The sequence below is a fragment of the Accipiter gentilis genome, chromosome 1 (assembly GCF_929443795.1).
Source record: "Accipiter gentilis chromosome 1, bAccGen1.1, whole genome shotgun sequence".
In the NCBI taxonomy this organism is placed as follows: Eukaryota; Metazoa; Chordata; class Aves; order Accipitriformes; family Accipitridae; genus Astur; species Astur gentilis.
The window spans coordinates 6,063,063-6,077,003 of NC_064880.1; the positions used below are offsets into that span (position 1 = coordinate 6,063,063).

General features: G+C 45.7%; 1 protein-coding gene across 1 annotated transcript; it reads right to left on the bottom strand.

Annotated features, from left to right (window-relative positions):
* Positions 1–6,272: 6,272 nt before the first annotated feature.
* CORT (cortistatin) lies at positions 6,273–11,319 on the bottom strand. The gene is made up of 3 exons (XM_049807519.1): positions 11,198–11,319; positions 9,805–10,152; positions 6,273–6,618 (listed from the first exon to the last, which is right to left on the bottom strand). Exons 2-3 carry the CDS (start codon positions 9,904–9,906, stop codon positions 6,403–6,405), a joined length of 318 nt encoding a protein of 105 aa, XP_049663476.1. The 5' UTR covers positions 9,907–10,152; positions 11,198–11,319; the 3' UTR covers positions 6,273–6,402.
* Positions 11,320–13,941: the final 2,622 nt, after the last annotated feature.

Sequence of the window (13,941 nt, forward strand, 5' to 3'; positions counted from 1 at the left end):
TGGGCTCCTAAAGTGTAGATCCATGGCTTTTTAGGCAGCTGCAGCTCCCTGTCTGTACACCTGCACCTAAGCTTCTGGCAGGGCACCGCACACCATGGGACTAATTTACCTCTGACTAGATTAGCAGTGCAAGGCCAAGGACAGAGGCAAAGCACTCATAGCAAAAAAGGCTTGCGTGGAGACATGTCCTGACCTCTGGGTTTCACTCTGAACAGGGGCTCCCTGCACAGAGTCTTGTCCCAGAGTTAAAAGCTCTGTATAAAATATTATCACAGAAATACTTTCCCTTTCTCTATTAATTAAGCTGCTGCCTATGCTAGGTTCACTAACTAATGCATACCAATACACCCAGTGCTATCTAGAGAATCTGCTCTTGTTCAAATGCATAAAGTCACAGCGAAATCAACCAGATTTGAAGACTCTTCCTTCTATGCAACAGTGACCAAAGCTACAATGTGTCTAAATGACAGGCTCTCAAACCATCATCTAAGGGACCAAAAGTCTCCTGGGCAATTTCTGGACTGTACAAGCCAGGAGTGGACAGCTTTCCACAGCCATAAATCCTTGGCTTCTTTCTCTCTGTCAAGAAGAGACTAAAAGCACAGCCCAGTGAAATTGAAGACATTTTTAACAGCAGACTTACCAAACCAGCAAACAATCTTACAATAGGAAGTAGGCCTGACCTCAAGCTAAATTCAACGAGGTCCCAGCTGTAAAGACTGCTTATAGTTTTGGGTTGTTTTGTTGTTGTTGTTGTTGTTGTTTTGGTTTGTTTTGGTTTTTTTTTTACACTAAACATTAATTGGTTTAAAACAAAGAGTCCTCCAGGTCCCCAAGGTACTGCTAGAACAGAAATTCCTCATTCCCAGCTGAATGTCCCAAGCCCAGGGAGACTGTATGCTCTCTCCGCTTGCACAGCTACTTATTCCCTTGTGCGCTGTGGCCCTGCTAGACAACAATCCTTATGCAGCCCAGCCTACCACTTAAAGACTAAGACATTCTCTGGGGAGGTGGAAGACTTGGATTTAAATTGTTCAGATTTCCTTCACCTCCCAAATGCTTCCTCTGAGACTTTCTGTGAGCCCTACATAATTTTAACAAGTGGGAAGCAGACATGCTGGAAGGTTTGAATCTAGATTCAAACAGCCCTCTTCAAAGCTTCTATCTTAAGGGACTGAAATGCTGGCTTTTTTTTCATCTGGTATCTCCCTCCCAAGGCTGCAAAACTAGATGCAAATCTAAGAGTGAGAGCTCAGTCAGCTCCAAAGGTGCTGGAGTTAGCAAAGAGGAATACACAGATCAGACATGCCTATTACAAGAAGGGTCCTCACAGGCTCAGCACAGGTAGTTAAACTGATCTTCCTTTGCACAGGGTACAGCTGCTCCTCAGTAGCCTGGGTTACAGACTGATAGCTTCTAGAGTCTCTGCTTGTATTCCCAGGTTTCTGCAAAGGGCTTATTCACACAAGCTGATTAACAGCAGTGTGCTGTTCTCCATTAGCTCGTATCTCTCTTACATGACGCGGCCCTTTGACTCCCAAATACTTCCTGCTTTAAAGGCTCAGTGATTATTATGAAATAAAAAGCAACTTTAACTACGATAGATATTCTGCAGTAATGCTCCATCAGAATCTTCATTCTGAAAGTTCCCCCTATACTGACAAATCCCATTTTGCTGTGTGTCTCTGGATAACTGATTTTTACCTACCTGCATTCCATCATCTACTGCCTTAGTGGGTAACTGTGACTGTAACTCCTTATGAATCTCTGAAGAAAGGCTACATCTCTTAAATGCTTGTTGAAACAGTAGAGAGCATCTTCTGACTTCCCCTCTCTCCGGCATTTGCAGCATACAGACCTTCACATTACAGTTTCACCAAAAAGCACAACACATTAACACTGCCTGTCTTTCTGACCTAGTCTACAAAAACTACCATGCTCTGGCAACTCCCTCTCACTCCCTGGCATCCTCCTGTCAAATCTCTGCAAGTTCTATCAGGGTTCAGCAAAGACAGGAAAAATCCACTGTGCAAGACATCCTCCCAATTCACCAAAAGGTCATTTGTACTTAGGATTTCCTATGTTGCATGTCTTACATGAAGCTACCATACATTCTGAATGGTTCAGGTAATAACTTCTTTCACTGAGCTGTCTTCATAGAATATAAAATGCATTTACAGGCTGCTGTTGCTGAGGATTTTGTGAATACAGGAGCTCAGAGAAGTAACTGAAGTTAAATCTTCAAAGACCACTTCACAAGAGAGGCTTTCAGAGCTCAGAGAACAAGATCACTGAACAAACTATTTACAGTGAGTAACAAACAGACAATGAACAAATGCCTTATTTGACCTGTGTTATTCTTCCACTCAACAAAAGCTAGTGTGGCGTGGAAGTCAGCAGAGCCACAGGCAGAGGTACATATGGCATTGTTGCTAGAACAAGACACAGAGCAATGTCTCTTGGATCAGTATCTCCCACCACCAAGGCCAATGCATAAGGCAAATCTCCTAGCCCATACTGCCAAGAAATGAAAGTAGCGCTTCCGTGTCACAGGGATGTTGTCAAGTTAATTGCTATCTAAACCACCAACTTATCAGATGAAGGTTGTCAAAAACAAGCATCCCATCAGAACACATTCTGTGAGCCACTACATTAATCTATGACCAAAAGCAACAGCAGAATTCACTCGACTCAGTGGAGGAAAGATTGTCCTTTAGTGCAAAGCCATTTACTCTTTTCCCAGTTTGTATCTGACTGCTTATATGCCATCAACATCAAAATAGATATTTTTTTAAATGGACTCGCTGCTTTTCAAACACACGTTTAGTGTTTCTGAGCAGAGTCAAGTATGATAACAACGTAAGACAAAAGACACCCCGTGCAGCCTTATGCTTCATTCTCCCTGCACTAGGTTTAAGGTTAATTTTCTGTAGCTGTAATCAATGCTAAAGGTGCCTCACAGGCCACGCATTGTTTGAGAATGACAGGCACAGGACCACCAGACTAGGCAGTACTGTTGTGTTCTCACTAAATTTAACTCCGTTTGACAGCTACCTGCAGACAGACAGTATCTTTGTGAAGTCTAGTCAGATTGCAACTCTCTCCTTTGTCCAAGGCTGAAAATGCACACAGTGAAGTATTGATTCCCTGCTAACTTACCTGACAGTATATATTAAAACAAGATCTTCACTACTAAAAGCACGTACAAACAAGTTGCCATGGAGGGTACTAAATTTCAAATGAATACCTCCCTAGTTCCTCTGTCATATCTGTCCACATATGCATATCCTTTGATCTTAGAGTAAATGAGATTGACTCTGTTCTCGTCGAGGAATAAGCTACCTTGGACTACTTCACATTTATCATGGGATAGGATATGCATGCATGGAGTTACCCCTGCACACTGAATATGCTATAGGTTCACAGCTGGGCTTGTCCCCATGATAATTTCTTCACTTGCCTGCAGCTTGATGCATAAGCATGAGATAGCTTGAGGTTAAAAAAAGATAATAATAATAATAATAATAAAAATAATACCACCACCAGTGAATACCACTGGACCGTCCATTGAATTAGGTGAGGTAAGCACTGTGTGTGCTAGCTAACTTTAAAAGTTTTCCTTCTGGCACCTTTTGTACTTTGTAATGTGTCTTTTTCACTTTTTAAAAAACCTGGAGATCGCTCATAGGTATTATCCATTTGCTCATACACACACACACAATTATTCTGAGCTGTGACAAGATCTTAAAATGCATTGGCTATTGCATCTAAAAAAGAAATAACATACTCTCACTCCCTTCTACTTGACATATACCATTATAAAACTCACAATTCTTTTGTGAAAATTTAAATAGAAAATGTCCATATACGACACGTTATTTATAACCCTTCGTTGAGCCCCTTTCACTGAATCTGATTCATCATGCTACACTCCCTAACATTAAATGCCGTCATTAGGCAGGATCTCACATTGCTTCAGCCTCAGCACATCGACTTACCACAGAAACTGCAAAATTAAATCCAACTCAAACACTGATTTCAGCACTGATGAAAGAAGCTGCCTCAACTGTGTTGGCCCCTATCCACAGCACGTGCACTGGCGATGCAGACTTCCTGCTTGGTGCTCAGCCAGTGTGCCTCAGCCTACATTAGCAGGAACCATCTGTAGGGATGAAAGAAGAGTTCAACTTCCAAATTTTCTTCCACCCTTGAGAATAGCTGGACTACTCTCTCCACCAGAAACCACTAATAATGCAGCATACATAGTTTGCTGAACAGGCAGACTCTATTGGGGCAATCCCTATGTCCATGTGCTGTGGGGTTTCTCATTTTCACTACACATTGTCTTGAACATTATTAACACAGACAAGATTTAACAGTGGATAATGAGGCAACTCTTATGAGAACACTGCTAGGGTACTAGCATCCTGGTTGGTCTCATACTGCTACACAGGTCTCAGTAACAATAATGGCTATAATTATCTCTTACACAGCACTTGTCACCCACATATCTTAAGAAAAATTATAAAAAGAGAGAACAGCTATCACCCCATTTTAAAGACAGGGAAACTGAGGTATTGAAAGAGAGGTAATGATAAAATGCAAACACCAACAGCAAAGTGAGGCATAAAAGCAGGTCTCCTGCATCCTAGCTGGGTGCTCCAGGCAACACAGTTGGAAAGCTCCATATCCCATTACCCATATAGTGAGTTGCTGAGTTTCCCCAGCAAGAATCTTATTTTTCATTATGGAGTCAAAAATAAAACAAGCCACAGGGCTCTGACTCCTCCTGCAAGCCAGAGACACACAGCCAGAAATTTCTATGGCAAACGACCCAGTGAAAATGCAGCCTGACACAGAGCAAAGTGGCAGTGGCAAGCCAGCCAGTCTAGGTGCCGAAGTGGTTGTATCACTTATTATTCAGGGAGAGCGGGGGAGTTGGAAGCGTTACTTCAACTGTAAGAACACAGGCTGGCTGCTGATTAATCCAAAACGCTGCTGTTGAGATGAACAGCCTCATGGTCACTGACCTCTAAAAACAAAATGTAAAGGTTCAAAACCAAGCCACTCCAAATAACTACGTTCTAGTTCTCACCAGTGGCCAGTCAGGCCTTGGAGACAGGTTCAGTAACATACAGCTGGAGTCTGCTATTTTGTGTTGTCATTCTCAGCAATGTAATATAGCTCCAACACTCAACTTGTTAATACTATGAATTAAAGCAAATAGAACAACTGAATTTCATACCTTTTTTTTTCTTTTTTTGCCAGCATGCGAGACCAGGGCCTCAGCAGTCTCCTTTGGAGAGAAATATCTGTGCTGAACTCAAACACATCTACCTTTCACACCTCAATACTACCTGTCAGTTCTAAAAATTAGGTTTAAAGTTCCTCAGCAAGCCAAAAGAAATAAAACAACAGGCCCTACTACTCTCCAGACAGTAAATGGCACACAAAAAGGTAAGAGAAATCAGGTGTTTCTTTTTTTTTTTTTTTTTGAGCAAGACGACAAGACGTCACAAAACCATGAGAGAATCAGAGCAGAGTCAAAGCTGTTCGCCCCAGGATCACAACCAGTTTATTTCAGTCAGTTTCAGATGCAGAACCCAGCATTTCAGGTGCACACACAGCCCCAGAGCACTCCGGGAACTGCTCTGGAGATACCTGCTGGCAAACCAAAAGTGGGCCAGGGCCAGGCTCTGAGCACTTCTCCCCCTCCTACAACCCCAGCAACCCCCAGACAATGCCCCTGCACCCTCCACCTGCGAAGCATTGTCTGGGTGTTTCACTTGGCCACCCTCAGGTCACAGCATGCCCAGGACCAAACCATCCCCTCCAAATCATGGCACGGCACCTTATCCTGACCAGGGGCTAGCACAGAGGGTCCTCCCCACAAGGCACAACCCCAGCTGCCCAGTGCCTGGGCCTCACCTCACCTGCCCTGCCCACCCTGGCACAGATGGGATGCGCACATCCCCCTGGTCCCTCAGGGGGCTGCTGCAGCAGCTTTAAGGACGGCTACATCCCGGCACTTATGGAGCGGCTCCTCCCGGCAGGGGAGAGAAACGCAGCCCCACCCCACACCCCTGACTGCTGTGAAGCCCCTTTCCAAAATGGCCGCCACTCACCATGGCTGCCCCACAAGATGGCCGCCACCTCCTCCACAGGCTGCCGACGGCCCCCACGCGACTGGGCCCACCCGTCTTCCCCGGTGGGGCCGCAGACTCCCCACACCACCCTGGCCCGGCCCGGCGGGGTGCAGAGAGGCAGAGACAAGTCCCCGAGGCGCCATGCTTTATTCTCAGGGGTGGAGAAGAAAAGGAAGGGAGCTCAGGGGATGGGGCGGCCGAGGGGAGGGGAGGGCGTTTGCAGGTGGGTGGCCCGGCAGGGCCAGGCTGGGCAGCACTAGCACGAGGTGAAGGTTTTCCAGAAGAAGTTTTTGCAGGGGGCCTTGCGATCCCTCTGGGATAGCTGGGCGAGCCGCCCCAGCACTGCCCGCTCCTCCTCCAGCTTTCCCTCCTCTTCCATGTCCGGGGAGGCCACCTCACGCCCCACATCCATACTGTCCAGCAGGCCTGCCAGCATCTTCAGGATGGCGTCCTTCCGGACTGTGCTCTGTTCCTGCAGGTAGAGAGCAGGGGAAGTTGACAGACAGAGGCCTTGTCCCCCATAACCATCGAGGCAGGGGAATGTTGCAGGGTGCAAACATCCCCTGTGGGGTCCCTTCTCATTTCCCTGCCTCCCCTGGTGCCCTGTCCTCAGAGCCGATGCTTTGCCCATCATCAGAGCTGCACTGGAGCTGAGGAATCTGTGGCTACAGCAGAAGTCACTCCCTTCTCCCAACCCCTGTCCAGCTCAGCTGGCTGGATGGGGAGAGGCACACGTGCAGTGGTATAACTGGAAAAGAGCTGCTAACAAATAGGCATGAACTGGCTGTAAAGTGCCTTGCTGCCTGCACTAATTAAATTTCATCCAATGCCAAGCTGCCTTCTCTCCTAGTAAGCGGGTGCTCCCTTCACTACTCTTGCCCAGCACGTGCTGTGGGAAGGTCGGGGAAGAGGCACAGAGACCTAAGCAACATCAAACTAAGCACACCGGGGGCTGCAACCCACCGTAAAATGCTGAGAATTAAATGTAACAAAAAAGAGGGCTGAGCTGGTGGGTAGAGAGATGCCCTAAGTATCCGGAACAAAATATTTAATCAGCAGAGACACGCAGCTTGTATTTCAAGAACAAGAACCTGTATTTCAATAGCTTGACCTTGGGGGAAGGCAGAATGAAAGATGAGTTGAAAAGCTCCATCCCTTTGCCACAGCAGTATACGAAAGAGCATAGCTTATGGTTTGGGGCTTGAGGGGTTATCTTGTTTCTCTTAACTTTACATCCAGCAAATCTCAGGAATTACCTCTTGCCTGAGCGTTCCTGGTCTCTGTGACTCATTAGCAGAGGCAGTTGGTACTGGACAAGCTGGGATAGATGGTTTGACAGGAACAGATCCTGTTTCCCATGCAGATGGGAATCTTGGAAGCACATTTCCACATCACTTCTCACAAATGCCACGTTTACTGCTGGGACTGCTGTATCTATCCATTGGTGCTCTCAGCATCAGCATTTGTTGAGGACCACTTGGTGAGCAACTCAAAGATGGATAAATACAGGCAGCAGCATTTATTTTGAGTTTACGTTACAGAATGTTTATGGATATTTTTTTAATCACTTTCCTAGCTCTATTAACTAACCCTGCTTCCACACAAGAGAAGCTGAGGCACAGAAAAATTACATGCTATGTTTGTAGCAGAAGAAAGGATAAAAGCCAGCTTGTGCCTGTCCTGGTTCCTACTCCTGTGCTGCAAGTACAGAAATGACTTGAGCCTTTGGGAGATGGACTGGAACTGGGGAACCCAGCTAAATGTGTCTCCTGGGTCATCCTCATAAGCTTCTTTCCTAGCTTTAAGTGCTATGTTTTGAAATAACCTGCTCCAAGCAGAGCCAGCAGCTTCAGACTCAGGGGTAGGGAAGGCAAAGCTCAGCCTGCTGTTAGGGGATATTCCTTATGCATGATCGGCTGTGGCTGTTAGTGAAACTAGGCAGCTCTTCCCCCATTGCCGGCATCCTTTCTGCTTATAGCTGTTCCCGAGCTGCAAGAGATCAAGACTCTTTGGGAGCAGCTAGAGATCTTAGCATGGGTGGGTTGTGGCACATCTTTGGGTAGCTGCTCAATTCCCTGTACTACATCCACTAGTGCATCAGAATGCGCAGATCTTCCTTTTGCATTTTTATGCATTTTATGGTGGTTTATATGTAAAACCCCAATATTCTTCATACTTAAAACATTCGCCTGAGTTACAGCAGTGATGACTGTAGGGATTAGTTCATCAGTATCTAACAATTTTTCAATTTGTAGAATGCTCTAAAGAGAATAATTTTATCTATTATAATTATATAATTAATTAGGAAGCAACAGTGTGTAGAGGACTAAGAGTCATTACACTTGAATTCATTTTTACAAAAGCCTTATTTACCTATTTATTCCCTACAAATTGTTTCTTTTTTCCCCAGCAACTAGCATTTGCACCAGAAAGTTTACTTTTTAAGTACTGGATTTGTTATTTTAAGAATGTACAGCTGAAAGTTTACAGTTATCCCCAGAAGGGTTAATCCCAGCCAGCTGCAGAAGCCCTGGTCTCTAACAGAATGCTAGCCCTAACACCTCAGACTGTGTACATTTTTTTCTTGCAGACAGTTTTGTTGTTAATGGGCTGTGAGCCCACTCCTGAAGCAGTAAGACACTGATGGATGAGCTGGAGGCAACACTAAGACAGAAAAAACGATGTGGATATGCACAAAGGAGAAGTTACTGCCTTTGAAACCAACATTGGGATCCTTCACTTCTCTGGGTAGCTCCTCTGCAGGACTGAAATAACAGCAGCCTTACAGATACAGCTGTGAACCAGGCTGGCAGTGTGTGGGGTGACTATCCACAGCTTGGAAGAACATCAGGGATGGCCAGGAACATGCAGGTGAGAAAACTGTGGGGCGAGGGCAAGCAGAACAGAGCACTTGCTTGTGATTATATTATGCTATTGCTTCCTACCCCTTTGGCCTCTTAGGAAAATAGTCCAGCAAAACAAAGTTATTATAGTGCTATAGCCATTATAATATTAGAGTTTTGCCAGTTGGTAGGATAATTATATTGCTATAATAAGTTCTGCCACTGCATAGAGCTGTGCTGGTTCAGAGTGTAATTATTCTAGCAGAACTATGTCAGTATAACTCCCCTTGTGAATACCACTCTGGAAAAAGCAATTTTATTCTGATATAATTACTTCATTTATTATTCCTCTGTTACTTTCCTACTGAACCCATCTTTTAAACATTTGCCCTTCCCATGAGTCCTATTTAAAATATCATCTCCCTTGATCATTTTACCAATTACGTATCTTTTCTCTCCCTCCCTAGTACTCTGCTTTATTCTCTCATCCTGTACTCTTTCAGTAATATTAGTTTCTCCTTTTCCCTCTGCTCTCTGCTCTGTTCTTTTTGCCATTTTTTGCTTAGCTCAGACTTCACTTTGCAGCTCTCTGGCATCTGCCCTGGTACCTTTCCTAAATAAATTGTCTAGTAAGCTGTAGTAATAGCCCATGCTTCAGCAGTGCATGAAGCTGTAGTGCCTTGGAATATAGAAGGGTGGAAGAGTTGTTTGCATCAGGTAAAGCCTAACTGCCCTTACTACCCCTCCCCTGGCTCTAGCCTGCTTCTTCGTGCTCCCACCTCACCCAGCTCCTGCACAGGGTGCATTATACTCACCCTAGTGTTCTGTATTGCGAGTCTCTCTTCTCCAGGCAGTGCGGTGGCTCTCACGCTCCACACCAGCAGCAGAACGGACACCAGGCTGGCCACCAGCTGCATGATGTACAGGCTGTGACTACTGTGCTGAATGAAGAAGACTGGAAGAGGGAGCTGTTTCTGGGCTCTCTTCTGCCTCAGACAATGGCTGCAGCCCCTTTTATAGCCCTCCCCCTAGCCCAGTGGGTGACGCAAACAATTAAGTCTATATCAAAGGCAAATTAGACTTTGGAGAGGTTGTTAACACTTGGCTGCTTGAGTGGGATACTTCAGTGCCTCTGGGCTTTCCACGTGCCAGACCTGCAGAGACTGAGAAAGCAAAGGTTTGGGACTCTCCAGTAACATGCTGTTTCTTCACTCTGAGAAATTGTAGGCACTATCTGCGCCTTTCCTACTTAGCTGAATTCTGCTTGGGAACATAATGTTGGATAGAATAGGCCACCAGCTTGCACAAACCTCTGGCTAGTGCTGGATGATTCAGAGGGAAGAGGTAAAACTTCTGGCCACCAATACTTAGATATGGGCTTGGACCCTCAGCCTGTGTGTCCAAACAGCTCCAGACTCTAGGGGTATTTGGATCTGGATCTCTGCATCCAGTGATGCATCTCACTGTGGAATGCCAATATGGCTGGCTTTCGCTGTACAGTAACACGGGGACTGCAACTATGCGGTAATGTAATCTGTTTTGCAAATGTACATAAGACTACCTGGAAGACAGTTGGGGGTTACTGGTTTTTGTTTCTAGTATTGTTTCAATATGTCTTGAACCTATCCCAGAAGTATATGTCAATGCAGTGAAGCCTGACTTGGAGATGTTTGGTTTAAATGTATTGAAGGAAAAACAAAAGTACTGAAAGGCTGGTCAGAGCTGGAGCTGCTCTGGTCAGTGAGGCTTCAGAAAAAGGCTCATGGTATGCTGGCACTGACTGCAGGCTGCTTGGTGTAAGTTCCTACCATTTCTGATCTCTGGTTAGCAGTTGTTAATGCTTCTCCCTTTGCCCAAAAGGCTGTCCCACCAGTGGGATTGGTTTGTGGGACAGCAGAAGGTGCTATTAAGCACTGCTATCTGCTTTGCATTGTCCCCATCATGCAGGGATGGCATCCACTGTCACATGCCTGTGAGATGCAGACACAGAGCTAAGATCTCATCCTACCGCTAGCCCTTTCTCCAGAAGCACTCGCCTCAGGGCAAGTCCTCTTCTGACCCTAACAACAAACGACAGTCAAAAGGTAAATTGTTATCCTAATTTAGCACATTAAAAAAAACCCACAGGGAGGTGACTTGGCCTAGGGGATGCTGTGGCAGAATTAAGAACAGAAGGCAGAAAAACCTGTTCCCACTTCTACCGCTTACCAGCATCACAGTTCCTGGAAACAGCAGGATGAAGCTTTGCCTGCAAATAATCCAGCTCCTAATGCCAGTTACACCATCCTGGATGCTCTTGAGGGAAAAGATGCCATTGCTTCCATGCGTATTTGAAAAGAAATGCTGGATTCCCTCACTGAAAGATACAAAGAAAAAATCTTTTTTGAGTCATATGGACTTGCGGGGGAAAGTGACAATCTAGCAATTTCTAGAAATGAATTTTCCTCAGAAAACTTTGTAACCTCATTGTTTCTCATCTCCCTCCCCTTGTGAGAGCTGGCTTCCATGCACCAGTTTCAGATGAAACATTATCCATTTCCTTTTAAACTGATCTTGCTGGTTTATCAGAATTGCTGTTAGCCCTTCGTAATGGATTCTGTCAAACACTTCCCAGCCAGTCTGGGGCTCGAGACAGAGAGCAGTGAAGTACCAGGCTCCAGCAAGCAGACAAATCACAGGGACTTGCCAAATGACCCGCAGCTGATTTGCTCCAGGAGAGGTAAAAGTGGGAGAATAGCAAATGGAGAAAGCACACTTGGTTGCTCAAGAGGAACGAAGAGCAGGTACCTGTGAGTGTGAGATGTGCCTGGGCTGACAGGCAGGCAGAAGGTGAATCCCGTACTGGTGGTTATGAGGCAGGACTAAACCTCATGGGCTGACTAGCCCAAAGGCTAAACAGACAGCAGAAGCAGTGCAGCCAGGTCGCCATGCTGGGGGCCATCTGGTCTAACCAAACTGCTTGTTCTAATAAATACAGTTTTGTTTGCAGCTTTGCCTTCTGAATGGACTGTTTTCTACAATGCTTCATTGAGTGAATGGGGTCACAAGTATGACAATGCTCTTCTGCCAAAAAAGGGATGATGTGCTGAGCCAGAGATCAGTTTCTGGGGAGGCCCACAGGGATGTAAACACTATCCAGGCTGCCATGAATCTGTCCTGGGATTGAAGGGCAGTAATAAAATAATTGTTGCCTCTTGAGGGAGTTGGCTTTGGAGAGAGTTTCTATCCAGATATGCCAGCACCAAAGCTGTGACCCTGCTGACAAGCACATCACAGCCAAAACCTGTACTTCTAGCCTGGGCAAGGCTGGGTGTCTCTTCCCGGCTGGGAGGTAGAGGAATAGGGGCACATCAAAGCACTTAACACTCCAGTGCCCACAGTAGGACTGGATCTCTAAATACAAACAAGTTCCCTCCGAGCTCTGCTACAGCATCCCTCAATATCAGACGCCTCTTTCCCAGATTCCTTCATCTTCCCTAGAGCCCTTCTCTTTCCTCACATTCCCTCTGCTGCTTCCCCTGCATTAGTCTGTCTTCCTCAAACTCTGGTCCTCTGGCTCCTTTGCAGAGACCCTGCTGGTTCTGCTTACCACCACTGCTGACCATAGCACCATCTCCTTTTCCAAAGGAAGTAAAATAACTCTGTGTTGATAAAATTTGCTCTTTTTAGTAACTGTAAAGAGTTCAACATTTACATCAAAGAGTTCAGGATTGTTCATTCCTACTGTTCCCTATTCCCTGTCACATTGGCTGTCTGACCTTTAAGAAGGCCCCAATTTATTTTTTTTTGCCAATCCTTAAATGCTTATCACTCTGTACAGGAAAGGTTAAAGGTCTTCCCTTGGAGGAATAAACATTTCTGACAATTCTTTCTTGATATCCTCTTACCACATTCTCTCTCTGTTATCTGACTCGCCCCTTTAGAAGTCTTCTTACTTGATGCTTTCTTCTGTCTGGAGTTGCACATGGTCTGAGTGGGTTTCTACCACTTTACAGTGAGGGTAGATCTGTCTGAAATCAGCATGCCCGTGAACACATCCAAGGGAACCTGGTAAGGGTGGGGATGCTCCAGAAGGAAGTTCAGCATACAGTAACTTGAAAAGGCCTGGCTATCCAAGGATTTTGGCTCACAGCATGGCTTCAGCAGAGATGCAGGGTGGGTTCAGAAGTACAGTGGAATGTACTTACACAATCACATAAGACAACCTCCATCTTTTTGTGATTAAGGGTGCACAAGCAACATGCAATGGGAGAGGTTTTATCTTTCAAGAAAGAGGTCCTTGACCTCTCCTCAGTGTATCCGTACAGCAGTAAAGACTAGGCATTGCTGGAATACAAAAGCTAAGACTATGTCTGACACCAAATGCCACGTTAAGGAATGAGATAATTTCTCAATTGCTTTCCTCTATGGCCTGGATATTTGCCATCTTCTGCCCATTTATTGCCTGGTCTGGGTTCAGATCACCAAGTCTTGAAGCACGTAGCAGAATTACATCAGGCTTCCAGAATAACGTCTGGTTCCCAAAGGTGAGGCACTCAGCTGAAGCTGAAGGAAGGATTGAAATGCTTCTGCTTTACTGTCATTGGAATCCTTTTTCTCTGCCTTCAAGAGTCCCTAGTTTCAAAGGCCAATGCAATAAATAAAGCAATAGTCAGCTGACAGTTGTGAGCCTTCCTGGAAGGGGAAACCAATTTGTTCATGGGCCTGAAATCACAGCTCATTTATCAGGCCAGGCTTGCAGTGTTCCCTCGCACTGCACTCCCCAGGGGCCTCCGAGAAGCATGCAGGTGGCCGTTCCAGCCGAGGCTTTTCATCAGCACTAATCTAACAAACCCAAGGAAGAGACTGCGTGAGCGTGGGCTGGAGCCCACTGCTCCCGCTCATCTCTGATAAGAGCTGCAAAGCAGGTGCAGGGAGGAGGAAGGGAGTACCGCAGGGATGCTGCTGTCAGA

What these genes read in the sequence shown, in the direction of transcription:
- CORT (XM_049807519.1), bottom strand. Translation starts at nt 9,906, where the DNA reads ATGCAGCTGGTGGCCAGCCTGGTGTCCGTTCTGCTGCTGGTGTGGAGC. An exon ending in TCGCAATACAGAACACTAGG is followed by an intron (nt 6,619 to 9,804) that starts GTGAGTATAATG and finishes CTCTACCTGCAG; the next exon opens with GAACAGAGCACAGTCCGGAA.